Raw genomic sequence first — 19,175 nt, forward strand, 5'->3', positions numbered from 1 at the left:
TTATCATTATTATTACACGCTTTTATTTAACTCACTCTGTCTGTTGTTGTTGTTGTCGTATCCTCAATCTTGTAACTCTATTTTAACCCACTTCCCAATGTGGTATCGACTGCAAACTTGGTATACTTATGTCATACTGATGACAATACTATATCCTATCATAAAAATATTTTTAAACAATCTTTTTTATATTTTATGTTTCGGCTTGGGTCTAATTGTCCACGCTCAACTAACGTTGGCTGTAAATCACCACGGCCCTTACGTTATGGCAAGCATTGCGGCCACATCCTGGAGTCGTGGAGATCTGCCATTACTCGTACGGTACATTTTATTAAAGCGTGTTTAAAAAAAGTATTTTTAAATATAACTTATTTTATTTTGTTTATTGTTTATAGAGTTTTAACTGTTTCTCTGCACATGAAATCGACTAAATTATATTTTTAAATATATTTTTTCTGTATATTAAAAAAGATAGAGATTTTACAAAAAGATCGGACATAATCTGATGCAATGATATCAATGTTTTCCATTTTTATTCCAGTCAATATCAATAGTAAAAGTGTTCAAGTAATCTCCCGAACCAACAGTTTGGATTGGATGAGATATAGCCGTGCAATTTCCAACTAAGGACCCCATCCAATGGTACACCCCTATGCACGACAAAAATTTCGTGCAAAAAAATATATAATTCCATATTTGGCTATACGGGCCATATATAAACCATTTTATTTATACAGAAAAGCCTTTGCATTGTCTCAATGTTTTCAGAGAACTGTCTGGCAGCATAAAAAAGTTTTGCAAGAATGAAAGTGGGGTGTCTAGAAAAAGCCACACACATGAAAGGATAAAACTCAATCTCCACCACACAAATGCCTACGGCAGGGGCCAATATTTTCAATAGACAATCGCTATTGAACAACATGCAATAATCGTGATCTATGATAATGTTTTAGTTTCTTCGTATGTTGGTTACCTACACGCTCGATTCAATACCGTATGCCCCTGTCTGGCATCTTCGATCCACCAAATCCAGGCATCTGAGTGTATCAAAGAAAAATCTGCGTTCAACGGGTTTGTGAACTTTAGGTAGTCAGGGGCGTCGTTTGTGCAATGTCTTGCACCAGTCCATTAGGAAGCCCCGTCAGTGAAGGTTTTCAAGGCTCGTCTGAAAACACATTCATTTTCTCTTGCATAGCCAACTGCGTAGTGCTGTTTTCTAATTAGTTTTAATGTTAAGGATTTTTTACTGGGATTCTATTGTAAAGCCCTGATTGCCTTGTGTGAATGGCGCGATATAAAACTGAGTTTTACTTACTTACGAATACTATTGTTCTCCGTCCTAGGTTTGGCATCCGTAAACTCATCAATTGATTATTGATTGAGCTGGGTGGGGGGCTCTGGCTACCCACCACCCCTCGAGAGAATGCCACTACCTCCACCATAAGACCCCTTCCTGCCACAATTTCCTCAGGGTTTGGAGTTTCTGAGCCAGGGCTCACAAGTGTTTCAGCTCACGTAGCTTAATGGTAAAATTAGCTTGTGCGAGTGGGATTAAGAGTAGGGTTTTCACTAAGCAGGACGTCCATAAATTACGTCACGCATCTAGGGGGAGGGGGGGGGGGTCAGACATTTGTGACGATGTGTGACGAGGGGGGGGGGTTGAGAAATGTGACGTCACAACTTTAAATACATTTAGACAACACGTTCTACTTAATTAAATAGACTTTTTAATAAATGTTTTCTCCTACAACATCAGAGTGCAGCGCCACATTAAATACGGACTACAATGACAATAGTTTAAAGCGATTTGAAGCATGTTTTATTTTGGGGGGGGGGGGGGGCAGGGCTTTGTGACGTCATATTTGAGGGGGGGGGTGTGACTTTTTGTGACGCCGTGTGACGAAGGGGGGGGGGGGGTCAAAAATCGTCCAAAATCGCGTGACGCCATTTACGGACGGCCCCATAGCAGGACGCCCAAAACGTCCTGCAGGCAACGGCGGTGGCTCGAGGTGCGAGTGGGCAGCACAGTGCAGCTGACTCGGCTAATTAGCGCATGAGCGCTACACGGTGGCGGTATTTCTCATAATTAGAACATGGCCGCACGCGCAAAGAAGTGTCGAGACTGCTGATCAGTTCAGCTTAGCAATCCGCACTCTCAGTGAATCCATTTCCCCGGGCAGTACCATGCCTCCACGTGACAGAGAGAAGAAGGGAACGTGACCATAAATGAAAAGGGGAGTTGAATATCTCCAGCTGAATCTGCCCAAAACTGTGCTGAGACTCTACGAAGCTTTGTCTTACGACAATGGAATGGAGGCTTTTGAGTTTGGCACCAAAATGCCATGGAAAAGGATGGCGGCACTGTCAGAATCCATCTCGCTCTTTCCAAGCATGAGACAGCACTGCAAGTGGTCCTTTGAAGCCGTGGATGCCCTGAAGGGGCAATCCGGGACCAGTGCTGGGCCTCTGTTTGTGGTTAAGCGGCCAGGTGAGGCAGAAGTCCGTGCAGAATGCGGGTCGTGAGGCGTACGAGCAAGCCGTCGGGCTCAGGAGAGGGCCCTGTTAAGTTGTTTGGGAGGAATCCTGGGGGAGCTTAAGTGTCAAGATACAGAGCCTCCTGCTGGGGGAGGCAAGAGCGGACACAACTCTTGGGTCAGTGTAGGAGAGTCTCAAAGCACGTCAGGGCCCCCAAGGGCCCAGCAGGTTATAGGAACAAAAAGGCAAGTGGCCCAGAGGATGAGTGGAACAAATCGGACAAGGAACTCCCTCCCCCACCCACCAAAGGGGGTTAAAGGGCTCGGGGAGCACGGAGAGTGTTCGTGTTCAGGTGAATCAAAGTGTGGGGCAGGAGGCCTTTGTGAGGACACTTCCTGCGAGGAGATGTAAAACGCCTAAAAGGGAGCCTGTTGCATGGTCGAGGAGTGATCACCACAGACCAGCGGTTGGCAACCTGCGGCGCCGGAGCCGCATGCGGCTCTTTGGAGGGACCGCTCCGTGACGTTATTCACCACGCGTCGCGGCTCTTGAAATAATGAGTTTTGTTGACCCGAATTCGAACAAAAATGGTCTCTTCTCGTTACATTGATTGCCGACCCCTGCCCCAGACCTCTCAAAAAGGGAGAGGGGCAGAGCCCCCCTGCCTGCCGGGTACTAAGAGTTAAATGATCAATACATTGATGAGTTTCTGGGTGACCGACACAAAAGTGTGTCCGACACAAAAGTGTGTCGGTCACCCAGCAACTAAAGCGAGAGTCTCAGAACAGTTTCAGGCTTGAGATGTTCAACCCTTTCCATCTATGGTAACTTGGTATATGGGAGTAAACTGGAGTGTCCAGAGAGAAAAAACACAATCACCAATGGAGATGTAACCAAAATAACTGCACCGAATAGGTCATAAATGTCTTACTGTAGGCCGCCTCATAGCTGCGCATGTGAATGTTAGTCACGTGATTATCTCAGCATTTCACCAACCCCTTGTGCACCACAGCCTTAAATGCCAGTATTATTTCCAATAAACGCACTGCCGGCAAGCTGGGGATGCAGTATTAAAAATGTTTTTTTGGGGAGAAAGTGGGGTGGTTGTGTTGTTGTGGGCACAGCTGCATTCATCAGCAGCACTAATTATCATTAGCGTTCACATTGCACTCATTATCATTCGCGTTCACGTTGCACTAATTACACGATGTGGCAGCAAAAATCACGGTAATCACGGGCGGCAGCTGTGCCACGGCTAACCAGTAGCACTTTAAGGAATCCTGAATCAGTTTCACACTGAGCCCCTTGCCTTGGAGGCCCTTGCCTTGGAGGCTGGAGTCATGTGACAAAACAAATGAAACCCTATCAAACTGTGCATCGATGATTTGTGGGGGGTTTTTTTGTCGCAACAATTTGGGCCGTATTGAGACTCAATTTGGCAAAAAGATGGCTGCTTTTATGGGAAATCAGCCCCTCTCCACAGATTTGCAATTCATTTCGGGTCGATTCCGCGCACTGGCAGAAAGGCTCAAAATGTATGGGGGGTAGGGCGGAGCCTAGAGATTGTGGAAATATTCCCACCGTTTGCATAATCTTGGCAATCGACGTTGATGGCCATGGCTTGTCCACAAACCGCTGAGAGAGCATAGTGGCACAATTTTTCAAAATTCACGTTGTGCGCGAGACGGATTAAGGCCTGCTTGGGTTTGGCTAGGATGATGCCATCAGTAGAGTCTCCTTGGCTCCTTCCCAAAACGATGATTGGCTGCCAGGTCTCTTGCTGAGTGGTGCCACATCCATTCTGCCTGGTGGAATTTGTGGAAAAAAACTACATGCATTGGGAGGAATGCCATGTAAGCCTGAAGCCAGAGTGTATAGGAATTCTGGTCCCTTTAACCTCAATATAACGATATCTATGAGGCCATTTGGATCATGCGACTACGTGATTTGAGATGCGATGCACAATGGCCTATTTGCTGGTGATATTGCTGGAGCATTGCAGATTCACAGCAGATATAAAACAAACACTTTGGCTATGCCATGCAAATCCTGTAGTGAATTTACATGCGTACAGGGTAACTCGTATATGACAATTTTTGTGTGCGGTAATTACAGCTGTAATTTAAAGCTGGTTATGTTAATTTTAAATGATGTACTTATTTAGCATCAAAATTGTCATTGGGACCGTTGAAGTGCAGTACTTTGAAAGACGAGTCTATATTGTGAAGTAGGTGACTCTCTTTTCACTTTAATTTGTGTTCATAAGAGGCAGTTTTGTGTTATGCAAAAAACCATTATAAGCGGCTGACATGAGGTGAACTTCTTTCACACCGCACGTAGCCAACCGTGCTAATCGGAGGTAAGATGTTGATTAACATCCATGAAATTTACTAAATTGTGCATACCGTTATTGCTGAGACATTTTCTAAAGACGCATTCGTAGTGTGTTCTTAAACTGCTTGGACATTTTTTTTAAAGAAAAAACATTCGTTTTGAACCTTAACCCAGGGCGAATGCATATGATGCTAGAGATATTTAATCATAGGATATGACAAGGAATGTTGAAGATCAACTGTAGCCACCCACACTAATCAGATGTGCGGGGGAAGGAGAACAAACTAAAAACACAAAAAAGCAGTTCCAAACAAGTGAGTTTGTCAATCTAGATGATTTAAAAGTGCATAGCTCCAGTGATTTCTTAATATCAGAAGGAAGAGCGTTCCAGATGACCGCAGAAGCGCATCTGAAAGCGCGCGATGCAGTGACCGTCTTTGTTCGATGGCTAGCCAAAAACCGCTGCGAGGATGACCGGAGTGCGCGTGATGGTTTTATACTCCTTGACAAGATCACCAAGGTATTTTGGTTCACTTGTGGCAAGCACTTTGTGTGTAATGAGTGCAACCTTATAACGTATTCGTTCGGCAACCGGAAGCCAATGTAGCTCGGCGAGCGCCGGACGGACATGGTCAGATCTTGCAGTGCCCGTACACGCTGCAGCTTGGTAATGTTCCCAATGGAGAAGGAGGATTGAGATTGGCTCGTGTGCAGGAGCTTGATCGGCTATCGCGTTGTGGGACCTTGAGGGATGGTGGGCGGCTAGGGGAGGCCTTCATCCACCAGTGGAAAGATCATGGCTGATGGTGGGTAGAAAACAACAGACGAAGGCTTACCTGGCTGCGGGCACCACCGCAAGGTGATGCCATCAAGGGCCACGAGTGCTGAACTGCGTTCCCTGAGCAGTGGCGTCTGCGCCGTGGGCAGCAGCTGCCCATCCTCAGGCCTCCGCGGGGTCCCTTGTTGCTGCTCCCTCGGGCCCCAAGTGCATTGCAGGCCGATGTGAAAGGGACCTCTTGGGCGCCCCACCACACCGCGCACCAACGTCCAACTGTGACACAAGCAGGTAGGTGTGACATCGGCTGCTCGTTCGACGTCAAGTCAAAGTGCATCCCAGCTCGAAGGACACCAGGGCGATGGTCATCACCATTGGTTGCCCTGAGAGTGTTGACATTTTCACATTTTCATGGTAGAGGTCATTCCAGCCATTGCATGGCTTCTATTTACTATCACCGTATAGTTTTTTTTGATTGACTTACGATGGATGATTGGAAGTGTCAACCGCCCCTCAAATGGCATTGCAACTTGCAACGTTCCTTCTAATTTGTGTCATTTTCACGAACCAAGTTTTCTTCAATCATCGAAAATCCACCACTAAAAAATAAAAATATACGTGATGCTATATGCAGGCCCACATATATACGAAGGGCCAGCATTCACTGTATTTGCTTGAGTGTCTTTTAAAAACCCGACAGTGGCCACTGCTTCGTGACCTCCCAAGTGAACACAGGTGTGCTTAAGAGTAAATGCACTCATGAAGAGCTCGTATACACAGTACACATCACGTTTACCTTTATGCTTCTGATGCGGTCACGGATTAGTGCATACAATGAATGGGTTCTTCAGTCGAGTAAATATTAATTTTAAAAAAGCACGGTAGCAACCTGCAATTAACAGTTGCTAAGTGGCAGTATTTTCACGGATCACATTTGGCCTGATTACATTCCTCGACCCATCTACCTCAAACGGCTCTATACTCCTTAGCACTAGCTGGAAGTGCACCAATTCCATATCCTTCCTCGATCTGTTATTCTATTCTTTCCCATTAAGGTAACCAGCAGTGAATTGACACAAGTTGTGTGTCGGCCTACGGCAGTGCTGGTGGGTATACCAGGCGTTTGCTGGTAGCGAATTGTTTTGGAGGTGAATTTGGTGAATTGCACCGACTTCATCGTGTGCCGCCAATCTCTCAGTCTGCTGAGTTGTGGGGTGACTATTAAGAGACAGTGACAACAGCAAGTTGGTTTTTGGACATATCCACCATACTCGATGGTCATCCCCACCACGCGAGAGGAGAACATTTCAATCATGGACACTGACAAACAAAATGGAAACGAAATCTGAAGAGCAGACAGGAAAGTGTGGAGAAATGCACGATGGGAATTGCGCACAGAAAGAGGAACATATGAATCAGAGAACAAATGCATAGACATCAATTTTGGCTGCTAAGTAGGCTTGGGCAGGACACATCACTAGAAGGCATGATTATCGAGAGAGTTCTGCAGAGAGCACAGCCACTGTCGCGATGAGATCAACACGTGTGCGTGGGTGAGATGTATTGCGGCATCACGACTATGAAAAATGGTGATTGCATTGGGGAGGGCTTCATCCAGCAGTGAATAGACCATGAGTGATGATGATGATGATCAAGTATGGCATTTTATTATGAGAGAGAGATATACGTGAAAATATTTTCAGAATGCTTTCTGAGCATTATGTATGACAATATTATGATATATACACTGTAATATTCACATGCATCTGGGAATCAGTAATGTTGCCCTGAGGCTTGAGTGATTGCCATTAAAAATGCATATTGCATGCGCACAATCTGGTCATACTATTCTGTGCATGCCTGCCCCATCTCACGCATATTTGTGGATGTCCAGTTTGACCAGATGACTCATTGCCTAGAGATCAGATATTGTTCGAATTTCGCAGGAACACAGCTGGGCATATTTTTTGTGCTTCCCATTAATCTTTACAATGTGCTCTGCTACGGAGGCGATGGTTTACTCTTGGGAGGCGTGTGTGTTTGTACTATCTTTTTGTTATTTTCACGGCGTGTGGATAAAGGTAAAAACAAACACATTTCACAAATGTTATCACAATTGTGCTCTTAGCTATTTTTCGTAATTGAGCTTATACTTTTATTTAATTTTAAATTCTTCGGAGGAGTAACTGATATGAATCGGCACATACTTCAAACCTACACACATATATACGACGGGAATTCCTCGATTCATGAATAAGATGCGTCCCTGAAGAACAGTGCATAGATGCAAAATTAATATATATAAAAAATAATTCCCATTATTTTAACGGTAAAAATTAAGGGTACGTTCTCATAACACAAGGTAATACGTAATTCTACTCTCCCTTTACAATGATTAAAACAACACGTAATAATAACAATAATAAATACATTACTGTCTTTGGTGAAGTAATGACACAGAGGCTGAAGTAATGCACCTCATAAACTAGCCTGGCTCTGGATATGCAGTGAGATTGGGATTAGATCTTTTCACGAGTCTTCACCAGAGCTAATGAAGCAACTTGAGTATCATCAGTGTATATCAGTGAAAGAAGAAGCCATTATTCTGGATGAGGGCCCTAAGAGGGACAATGTAGAGGGAGACGAAGTGAATCAAGAACACAGCCCTGTGGAACACCAACAGATAGGCGGAGGGAGGAGTGGGAAGAGGACTCCATCCACATCTCCCTCCCCTATTATCCTCACTTCTCCCTTTCCGTTGAGGGAGACAGAGAATGAGATCGCAGAGATCGGAGGCTTCACATTTTTTGACACGATTGTCCATCAATGTTCAGTGATATATTATTGCACGTACCCTACAATGAACCTTAATTGACAAATGTTAAATACATTTTTATTTAAAGCTTTCGTGACTGCAGGGATTCATATTCTTGGTTCTTTCAGTAAAGTCACGTAGAAGGGAAATAATAAATAAAAACAATATATTAAAAATATATATATTGTTTCATTAATTGCACTATTTAACATTTATATTCTTGGTTCTTTCGGTAAAGTCACGTAGAAGGGAAATAATAAATATAAAACAATATATAAAACAAAAAATTTGTTCTATATTTTTATTATTTTATTATTTCCCTTCTACGTGACTTTACCGAAAGAACCAAGAATATAAATGTTAAATAGTGCGATCGATTAAACGTTTCCACCCGTTCCAAAATTGGACCTGTACTCATCTCCACTGGGGGCCATTGGACGATGGTGAAAATTCCACGTTACTTTTTTTAGGTAGCAAATCACTCCGTATGACAAGCACCATTGATTTCTCAACTTTGGAAGAAGTTACCCGATTTTAGATCGCATCGCGCAAAAAGGGTCAAAATGTCTCCTTACTCAAATAATCATCGGCCGGCTTTCGTTCCCACCAGCCTCTCTGACCCAGTGGTGAACGTTTTCTATTCCTCTGATGTTAGTTAATCTTCAAAGGGCAACCACCGGTGATTTTCCCAAGACGAGTGGTGCTCGGTTAATTAATCCTGGAAGGATGATCGGCTAGATCGAACCCTGATCAAGAATTAAACTAAACTATTTATTTATTTTGCCAGGTAAAGCCCACTGAGCTATATAGCTCTTTTTCAGAAGCGACCTTAACACAAATGATAGCTCAACGAAATGGCTTATCACGTGGAAATTGATAACAGCCACATTCTCTAAACACGTAATGTTCATTATGAATGTGGAGTGAAAAACCGGAGGACCCGGAGTCCACGCGACCACGGGGAGAGAGAGACGCGCAAACTCCAAATATACAGCAGGCGTCAGGGTCGGGATCGATCCCACGACCTCCTGCCTACCAGGCGAGGTAGTTAATATCTCGCCACCGTGGCACCAAATTTGAACTCGCAATCGCTTCAGATTGTGAGTCAATTGCTCCTCTACTGAACCATCCAGCTGGAAATTCTAACGACGACAACGACACATATAGTGTATATATTGCCAATCTATATATACCAAAGAAGCTGTGAATCTACGGAACAATAAATAAAACATACTCAGAAGCATGATTCATTATTATTTTAAACCTACTTCACAGATTTACAAATTCACCTCTGGCCACATTGTGTAAGTAATTTATTCATTCTGCCATTCATATCTTTACTTCAACTAGGCATCGGTGCTAACGTGTGTGCGTCACAGTGGCACGCGTGCACTGGTGCTCATTATCATTGCTCGCTCTGCGATACCCGCGAACCGAAAAGCACCATCACCATTGCCGCTGGCGCCACGGTCTCGATCATTAATCGCATGCCAAGACTAGCCGCCACGCACTCAGTGTTACACGCTGCCGTTTTCTATTCAGAAATTGCACATGCACAGCCCTTGTGTCAATCCACTGCTGGATGACGGACTGTCCTCATACCCCGTTGGTCATGGTAGTTATTTGACCATACTTTACCACGCTAACCCCGCATGCATGATGGTCACCTATCCATGTACTATCCAGGCTCAACCTTGGTTAGCTTCTTAGATATGGCACATTCCACATGATAGGAATATACATGAGGTTATATCATATACGGTGTCATTGTTTTTTTTTCAATAAAGGCAAAAATATGATAGGCCAAATCCTAATTTAAATATCGCCATCTTGAAGATGACACATGAAGGGGATATGTCATCCCCTACCTGTCAGTTTTCTACCTTGGTAACACTGCATTATGGGGGCAGAATCATAGCAATAATTTAAATTGTTCTCAGAATATTTGTCATTCGTGCATAGCGCTAAGAACTCGGTGACCTAAAATTGAATTCCTGCCCACGGCTAACGTTACTGGTTAGTATCGCTTTGCCTACCCACACATGGAGTGCAGGGAGGCCTTCGTCCAGCAGTGGATTGACAAAGTTAAGTATTATTTAACCCTCTTTGGTTCTTTCGGTAAAGTCACGTATAAAGATAAAATAATAAATTAAATAATAGCATACGACGTTTCGATTGCAACACAAGCAATCATCATCAGGTATAAATGAAATAGCAACAAAAATCTAACCAGGAAACTATAGACAGACATATAAGCAGACAGATATCACCAAGATACATAGAGAGAGAGTAACACATAGGCACAGAGAGAGAGAGAGATCGTCTCTGTGGCGAGGCCTTAACCCTAAATTTGGATCAGAATTTTTCTACATGATGCGGAGCCTCACCAGGTGGACTGGCTTGCCAGCTTGTTCACAACATCATATTGGGGAAAAAAACACTTACAAACGATCTGCCATTATCTTTGCATCACGAAAACTGTCTCCCCTGTCACACTGCTGCAGTCTTCCTTGCAACTCGCAAAGCGAATCTATCTTACATTTCCTGCTAATTTAGGTCTCCATTCACATCGCTGCCGTACTTATACACTCAACAAGCAAGTGGGACCGAAATAAAAGGCACTGCATATTTGATCTTTTTTAGCAAGGGAAGGGATTGCCATCAAAAGCTCATCGTGGCTTGACAGAACCTGGATGCTTCAACTCGACAGGTAATTAATGAACCCCTTTCTATAGAAACAGGTGTGATCCAAATGGTAAGAGAGACCTGGTACTGTAGTAATCAACACTTGTATTTTCTTGTTCGGATGCAGGTGAGTGCCTGTGGTAGTAAAAAGAGCTCTCTTACTGAAGACAAAATAATCGGTCTCATATCTTAAATGAGCATGATGCAAGTTCTCATCTCTAATCTCCAAGTTAGTGGTGGAAATCACAAGTTCCTATATCTGGGGATTTATTCATCTATAGAACAACAAATGTAACTTTCCAAAAAGTGTTTTTTAGAATTTTATGGATGCCGGAGGAATAATTATGAGCTGAGTTTGAAGCCATGCCTGGGATTTGAACTTGTAATATTCTGATTGTGACCTGCCCTCGTGCAACACTTCTTCATGCTCTTGTGACTTTGGCTTTAATATTCAATTTCGATAAAGAACTCTGAGCTCTCTGAGCTAAGCCCTAAGAACTGCCAAACCCCACTTTTCGCTAAACCGTCTAAAGCCTGGGCTGCAGTATTAATGGGAGTGCGAGTCTTACTAACATTTCAAATGCTCAACTGTCTCTCTCCGTGCCTTTATTGTGATAAATATGTACATTTGGTTACACATCGATGACCAGTAACGCATTAAGACATATTGTGGGCGAAATGCAATGTGACAGGAACAATTTCAGGGAGGTGAATCTGCTTGTGTAAGCGTGCACTCCCCCCCCCCCCTCCCCACAATCTAACCTCGTTTGTATGGAGGCACCTTGGGTGGGAGCCCAGATGAATTGGAATCAGAACATTCATACCGGAGGAATCTGATGAGCTACAAAGCTTTTTTTCAAAAATGTCCATTAAGGACGGGTCCGCAAATTACATCAACAAAAAATACAATAAAGGATGTGAGAGTGAGATAAAGGGAAGTAAAGCAAGTCAAAAAATAATTTAGTTCATAATTATGGTGTTTATGACGATGAAGGTCAAAGGTCAAGGTGTCCTCTCCTTTAGTGAACCTAAGTCAGTGGTGAAAATTCCACATTCCCATGGTGGAGGCCAGTCTCTCTCTCTCTCTCTAGGACAGCATCCTAATGCAGGACTCTCCTGAAAAATCTAAGCACTTCGTGATGCTTTTCTGGATAAATACATCATTATTATTAATTGTTATCAGTAGTAAACATAATTATGATTTATTGAAAAGTGGATGTCCTACAAATGAACCGGCCAATGCCATAATAATATGAAATTCTGACAACTGGCTTAGGGTGACCAATGCAGATGAGTGTCACCCAAGACTTATCCGAACAGAGAGATGCTTTCATTAAAATGTGCTACTTATTTATACATTACCAATTTGCTCAAGTAAGTTATATATATACTTCGTATACGATTTTACAGCTTGTCAATTTTAGTTCAAATACGTTCATATATTATTCAACAGGGTACTTATCGCTGGATCCAATGTAAAAGGCAAAACGGGTAAAGGTGCAGCCCTGCAACTGATTGCTCGTGCCGCTGGTGGCAGCAGAGCCTCTTCTAGTGGGAGATCTAGAGTGTCCCTAGGGAGGGCACTTTGGTCCACTCTTGCACGCTGGCCCAAAATCCACCCAGCAGTACAAATGGGAATGCCACAGTTGACTCGATTAGCAGGTCGCCACGCGTGGTGGATCCGGTGCATGACCCCCACGACACCGAGTGTCTCATCCTGAGACCATTGTCCTTACACGCACGCATAGGGACGGTTTATAGTTGTCTATTTCTTTTCAAAAACGGTAAATAAGGTTAACTTTTACCAACATAAAGTCGATGTTTAATTAAAGGGGGGGGGGGGCGGGGGGGAGGTGTCTGCAGTCAATACTGTGCCATTAGGCAAGAGTGGTGCTAAGAGGTTAAGCCTAAGGCTGCTCTTTGTTTAATTAGCATACAGCACTCATTAGCACTCATCGTGAGCACCCACAAAATCCCCCTGGCTGCCACCTCCAGCCATTCCAATTGGGTGGCACTGAGCTGAGGCAGTGATTGTGACGTGCCGTTGTTACCAAGAAATCAAACTGTGCTCCATTTACCCCTTCGTTGGGGGGGGCATACATTGCAAGGCATCGGCACTCGGTGTTTAACAGTTACTACTTAAGAAGTGGCTTGTGACAGAGGCAGCTTTCCTTGCTCACAGCAAAGATGCATCTCCAAGGATCTTGCCAAGGGTGCAAACGAGATAGGAATGACCAAAATCCCTGTACATAGCCAAAAAGACTTCAGGTGCTCATAAAAATTATGTCACAATCCCATAGATATGAAAAAAAAATCTTCAGCGGTCTTGTGGGTGCATCGTCACATGACAGAAAATCATACCTTAAAATCGTTTCATGTCTTTCTGGAAATGTTTAATTCGCAAGAGCGTTCAGTTTAATAGCCATTACTTGATTTTACACAGACGATAATATCATGCTTCAGTTAGATGTAAATTATGCTTACATGTGCCATAGATGTATGAGATTTGATTACAAAAAATTACACGAGATGGAGAGTGGTGATACGTTGGTTTGCACGACTGCACTTTGAATCTACCGAACTCACTTTGGTGAACCTGAGCCAGCGGTGGGAATTCTAAATTCTTATGGCAAGGGACCATAGTATGAACACTGTTGACTACTATGCTGGCACTCGATAAGCATAACTAAAGGACATTATTATACGCAGTGTGCAATGTTATTATTTTCGCAAATCAAAAGTCAAGTGAGTTCTTGCATCAGCCTTAAACAGGCCTTTACTTTGCAATAACAGAATAAAGCAGAAAAACTATCAATAAGAAAACAACAAATGATGGTAATAAAAGGCTTTCAAACAAATCAATGATACACAATTAAAATAAATCTCCAGATTAGTTGCAAAGACTACGTCATGGTCTCTCACCGTACAAGAGTCTGGTTCACAGGCTTGGCTGTGAAGGCCAGCTGCTTCTAATATTGTCAATGAGTGCTACTAAGTCTTGTTCGTTGCACGAAGCCTGAGATTTCTTTTCTGAGACAAGGTGTTGCCAGGCAGCCTTGGCACGTTAGCAAAGGCAAAATGTCGTGGGTGAAACGAACGGAGCGAGAATATTAACAACGCTAGGACAATGCGATCCTTGCACATCGAACACTCTCTTCTCTCTCTCGCTCGCTCAGACTGAGATATGACAACTTGTTTAGAGTTAAAACAAATAATGGCTATGGTGCAGTTGGTTCTAACTTAGATTCTTGTAATTTGTAAAAGTGTTCAGAGATTAATACATTAAAACTACAAAGTGTTGCACACTTGCATCCATTGGGTCTTTCATTTCCACTTTGCAACAGTGTGTGTTGTATTTCCGTAGAATTAAGAAATTACAAACTCTGTGGACAAAATCGTTTATTGGTCGTCGCATGTATATGTCACAGCCTAAACCCCAGAATTCGAACTGTCTAAAACTAAATTATAAAAAAACAATGGCCACTGCGGAGATGGAGTGATAAAATCAGTTCATCTTTAGGAGTGAGATGGTGGTGGAAAATCCACATTTCCAAGGCAGGGAGACATGTATGTATGTTTACATATTTTCGAACCGTACGTAGCCAACCGTGCTAATTGGAGGTGCAACATGTCTCCATGATATAACAGCTGGGGAATTCAATGGAACGTTTAACATATCATTATGTAATTCTTCAGAATAAAAAAAGGAAATATAATCCCATGTGAAATTCACAACTGAGAACTATTTTGATGTTCTATTATATGAGCGCCACATTGGGAATCGCCAACAGCGGTTGACCTATGGAGAAAACTGGGCCGCGTCCATAAGAATGTAGAATTTTTGCCACGGCTTGAAGCCGTGGCCGATGGAGATGAGCACTGCCCAATTTTAGCAAGGAAACACTTTTAGGTTTCATAGTTGGAATTTGGCCACAAATGACCCGACCAATTTTGGGAAATAATAAATAATCTGAGTGTTTATCTCTAGACCATTTGGTCTGTTACCCGCACGTATGGATGCGTAATTTAAAATATGCAGTTATTAATTTTTTTTTAATGGTAACATACTAAACTAATGTCATACTAAAAGCAGATAAGACATTGGTATAATACGTATATTGCGGTATGCTATCTTAATGATATTTTAACGACATTCCTCACCAAAATAAATTAAACTATGACTCACAGTTACAATGTGCCTTATACACTTTCAATATTTAAAAGAGTCACTTGGGAAATGAGTTTGGTGGGCAATAACCTAGCAGTCCATTGCTCAACCACATATGGATAATTTGCTTTTGTTGCCATAGAAATTTGGAATTTTAAGCATTGGCCCAGGCCTCATTCAAATATAGAAAGATGCATTTACTATTTGGGAGTTCAAAAATAAATGGGCAATAGTTCATCATTACCATGACCTTCTGCATCCCCCCCCCTACTCCTCCTCCTCACGTGTTCCAGCACCTCTTTGAAGTTTGCTGATGAGAAAGATTCGTGGTGCAAGGATCAACAAATGTCTCAAAGAGCGGAATTCCGCTGCGAGACGATCAAAGCAGCTTGGTGGAAATTATGCGATGCACAGTGTTTTCCTTCCGCATTGTATTTAAGTTATTTATTCATTTACCCTTACCTCTACCTGCCCATTTTCACTTGTTTTTCATGGGCCCTAAGTCACTTTGCAATGGCCTGTTGTAAATAAAATGTGTCCCTGTCCATCTGGACGGGGTGGCACTGTGGTCATAGCGGTCAACTCAAAATCGCAATGTCGTGAATTTTAATACCACTCGGTGGTCAACTGAGCCTCTCAGCCATGTGCGTTCGATAAAATGAGTACCACTTAGTGGGAAGTTAACTGTGGTTGTCCTCTGGAGAGGCTAATATTCTCCAACAGCTTTGTGCTGCTGCCAACAAATGTGAACACTCTGGATTATTATGAAACAATGTCAAGAGAGCCACAGCAAGACAAGTATCAGATTTAATTCCCCAGTTCATGTAATCAACTTACCTGCATCCTAACATCGAGTGAAACTATCTCTGTGACCCAGCATGCAGGAGGATGATGGTCACCTCCATTATACTGAGCCAGTAGTGGACATTGAGCCAGTAGTGGACACATGTCCACGGTGCAGATGAGTCACTCTAGAGGTAGTCACGGTTGAATTCTCTCCAAAGCGGTATTCATTTATCAACCGTAGAAGGATGATCGGCTGACTTGGCTACCAACAGGCATTTTAACTCTTGACCTTCCGAGGGCTCCAGACACAGTGCTACCTGACCTTTATTCTCTGCCCATTACCTTCCAGAATAGTTCACCCTGATCAAGCGTATTGGCCTGGGGCATAAACGGGGCACAAATAGCAGCAATGACTTTAATCAGATGTGCACGTGCGCTAGAGCCAAGATCATCGCTGAACCGTTTTCTCCATTACGGTTGCCATTTAACTGAAAAGGCCATTTGTTATATTCAGGAACTGCCAATGAGATGGCAGCACTCGGCTTTGGTCGTAGTGCATATCACAGATCTCATAGCATAGTATATGGGAAAGTGCGACCCCCTACTGTGTAAAGGGTACAAAGGCCATACGATGGATATTTAGTGAGAAGTATAGACTGTAAAAGTATCTTTCGGAGCCATTCTCCGTCACATGGGTGTCACTTCTCTGCGAGATTTCCAAATGGATTCTTTATCTAATGACTTCAAAATGGTAAAAACTAAAATTCCCCCGGCTGCTACGATAGAGGAATATTTTGGAGCAAAGCTTCGATTCCCATAAAAAAAACACCTCGACTCATTTGTTAATTTCACTGCCTTAAAGGTAAAACATAACGGGCAACAGTTCGGGCAATGGCCCTTTTTACAGAGCATATACGTGAAGATGGTTGTTGCCACGAAGAAAGGCCGTTGCCCCAAAATGCACACTACTTTACACCCGTCATAAATCGGCCACAGCAGGCTCAACAAGGTTCGTGAAGCGGTTTGATATCTTAAGGCTTCGGCACAAGTCCCAGAGACAGAAAAAGCTGGCACATGGGATGAGTAAAAACGTTCTAGATTTGAAGTTTTTGTGACTGCAAGGATCCATACTCTTTGGTCCTTTCGGTAAAGTCGCGTAGATGAAAATTTTACTACTCACTACAGTACTTTTGCTGTGGCTGTTCCACCTGATGACGGAGGCTTGTGTTGCCTCCGAAACGTCGTGATTTAATTGAGTTATTTTCATTTTTATTTCATTTACGTGACTTTACCGAAAAAACCAAAGAGTGTGAGTAAAAAAGTGTCTCCACCGGTGTTTGTTAGCTTAAGCATAAACTGCGAGCACAAGCAATTGCAAGTTGTAGGTTGGTGGCGTTGCACACTAATTGGAAGATTAGGTCATATGGCTTGTGCTTGCCCTGAGCCCTTGGTCTTTCATAAAACTATAGCATCTCATTATGCCGACTTTGCATGACCACAGGATCACATACACTACCATTCTGAATATTAGCACGAGGGAGTAATCTATCTTCTTGGTTCTTTCGGTAAAGTCACGTAGAAGGGAAGTAATAAAAAAATAAAAATAAAACATAATAAAATAATTCTCACGACGTTTCGGCTACAACGCAAGCAGCCGTCCTCCGGTGAATAATGAGACACTGCCAAGCTTGGAGCTTATATATAAGCTGGGTTATATATAAGATCCAAGCTATTCTCTCAGCGTGGTAAGTCAAAATTAGCCATCTCACGGAGGGCACGGTCCTCGCCATAGGAATGTTGAACTGCCACCACTTGCTATAGACTGCCAACGGAATGATGAGGATCACCCGACGTCAAACGTGAAGACACTTTGCCCTGGACTTTGAATTTTGACTCGGTGACCGACTATGACTCGCCATGTCCTGATGATGGTGGCACAGATTGCCTGACGACAATGAATCATTATCAATGACGAGATGCTGGTAAGATTGGCGAGGCATGACCCTCCAAATGGGAACCCACCAGGTGCTCGTGCCGTGCTTTGATGGGCGCAGTAATTCACATTCCATATATTTCTCGACGACCGCATCTGAAAATCCCATGTGGGCGTACTTGCAATGTGCAGTTGTGCCCTGATTTATTTTCAGCAGCACAACGTGATGGTTTGTCACAATGAATGATCTCTTCCCCAGCAGTTCACACCGCCACTGAGTAAAGGATGTTACAGTCTCCAAATTACAGCGGCCATTTGTGTCTGATGCAATCCGTTGCTTTGAAGAGTAACTACTTTATTTGTGTTGGGGAACTTGTGGCATAGTGGGTAAACCCATATGAGGCTGGTAACCCGAGTTCAATTAATGGCCATGGACAACATCAGTGGCGAGTGATACCTTCACCCCCAACTCACCACTGTGATGAAGTATGATCGAACAATGCCAATGACCAGCACGGCGAGGGGAGGCTTTGGTTACAGCAGTGGGTTGACAAAAGGGGCTGTACAATTACGTTGGCCCCAATATTACGCACCCAACAGGTCTCGAGCATGTCTTCTTATCACTGGCATTTTGAACTTCTATCATCACATCGTCACCATTGTAATGGTATCTAGCCTGAACATTGTTATTTAATCATATTCATGGAGTTCAATAACTGAGTGTGGTACGGTGAAAGATATTCACGTCACACAATGGCATTCTGCGATGAAAAGATCACAAAGTATATTGAAACCCCACCAGAGTGTATATAGAAAAAGCCAGTCGTGACTGGGTGGCAAGAGTGACTGTTCCAAATTCTAATGATGTTGTGGAAGAGCCAGAAAGCTGAAACTTGGCACAAATGTAGTCGAGTCTATGCTCGTAATTATAGATATATATTTTAATACAAATATATTCAATTTAATGCCTAAAATTCGGAAGCAAAGAAATTGTCGATGAATGTAGACCTTTTTATTTTGTGGTTTTTCAAAGCGCTTTCTCGGGTCCCGTTTGGACGCCGATGATAAGTCGACAGAACGAGGACAAACCCCGCTATCTGTTCCTATTGCAGAACGCAGTTGACCCCACCTAAGTGCAATACTGGACAGGACTGTCAAGTCGAATACATTGCGCTCGAGGCCTTTCACTCACGTGCATTCGCAT

General features: G+C 43.1%; 1 protein-coding gene across 1 annotated transcript in view; it reads right to left on the bottom strand.

Annotated features, from left to right (window-relative positions):
- The window catches only part of LOC133347247 (ALK tyrosine kinase receptor-like), a 186,772-nt gene that overhangs the window by 63,730 nt on the left and 103,867 nt on the right, over positions 1 to 19,175 (bottom strand). The window contains exon 5 of the mRNA XM_061559357.1: positions 5,646 to 5,860. Within this exon, the coding sequence (XP_061415341.1) occupies positions 5,646 to 5,860 (215 nt within the window). The remainder of the gene's footprint in view (positions 1 to 5,645; positions 5,861 to 19,175) is intronic.

This window comes from Lethenteron reissneri, chromosome 25 (assembly GCF_015708825.2).
Source record: "Lethenteron reissneri isolate LAM-NWPU_2019-01 chromosome 25, ASM1570882v1, whole genome shotgun sequence".
NCBI lineage: Eukaryota > Metazoa > Chordata > Hyperoartia > Petromyzontiformes > Petromyzontidae > Lethenteron > Lethenteron reissneri.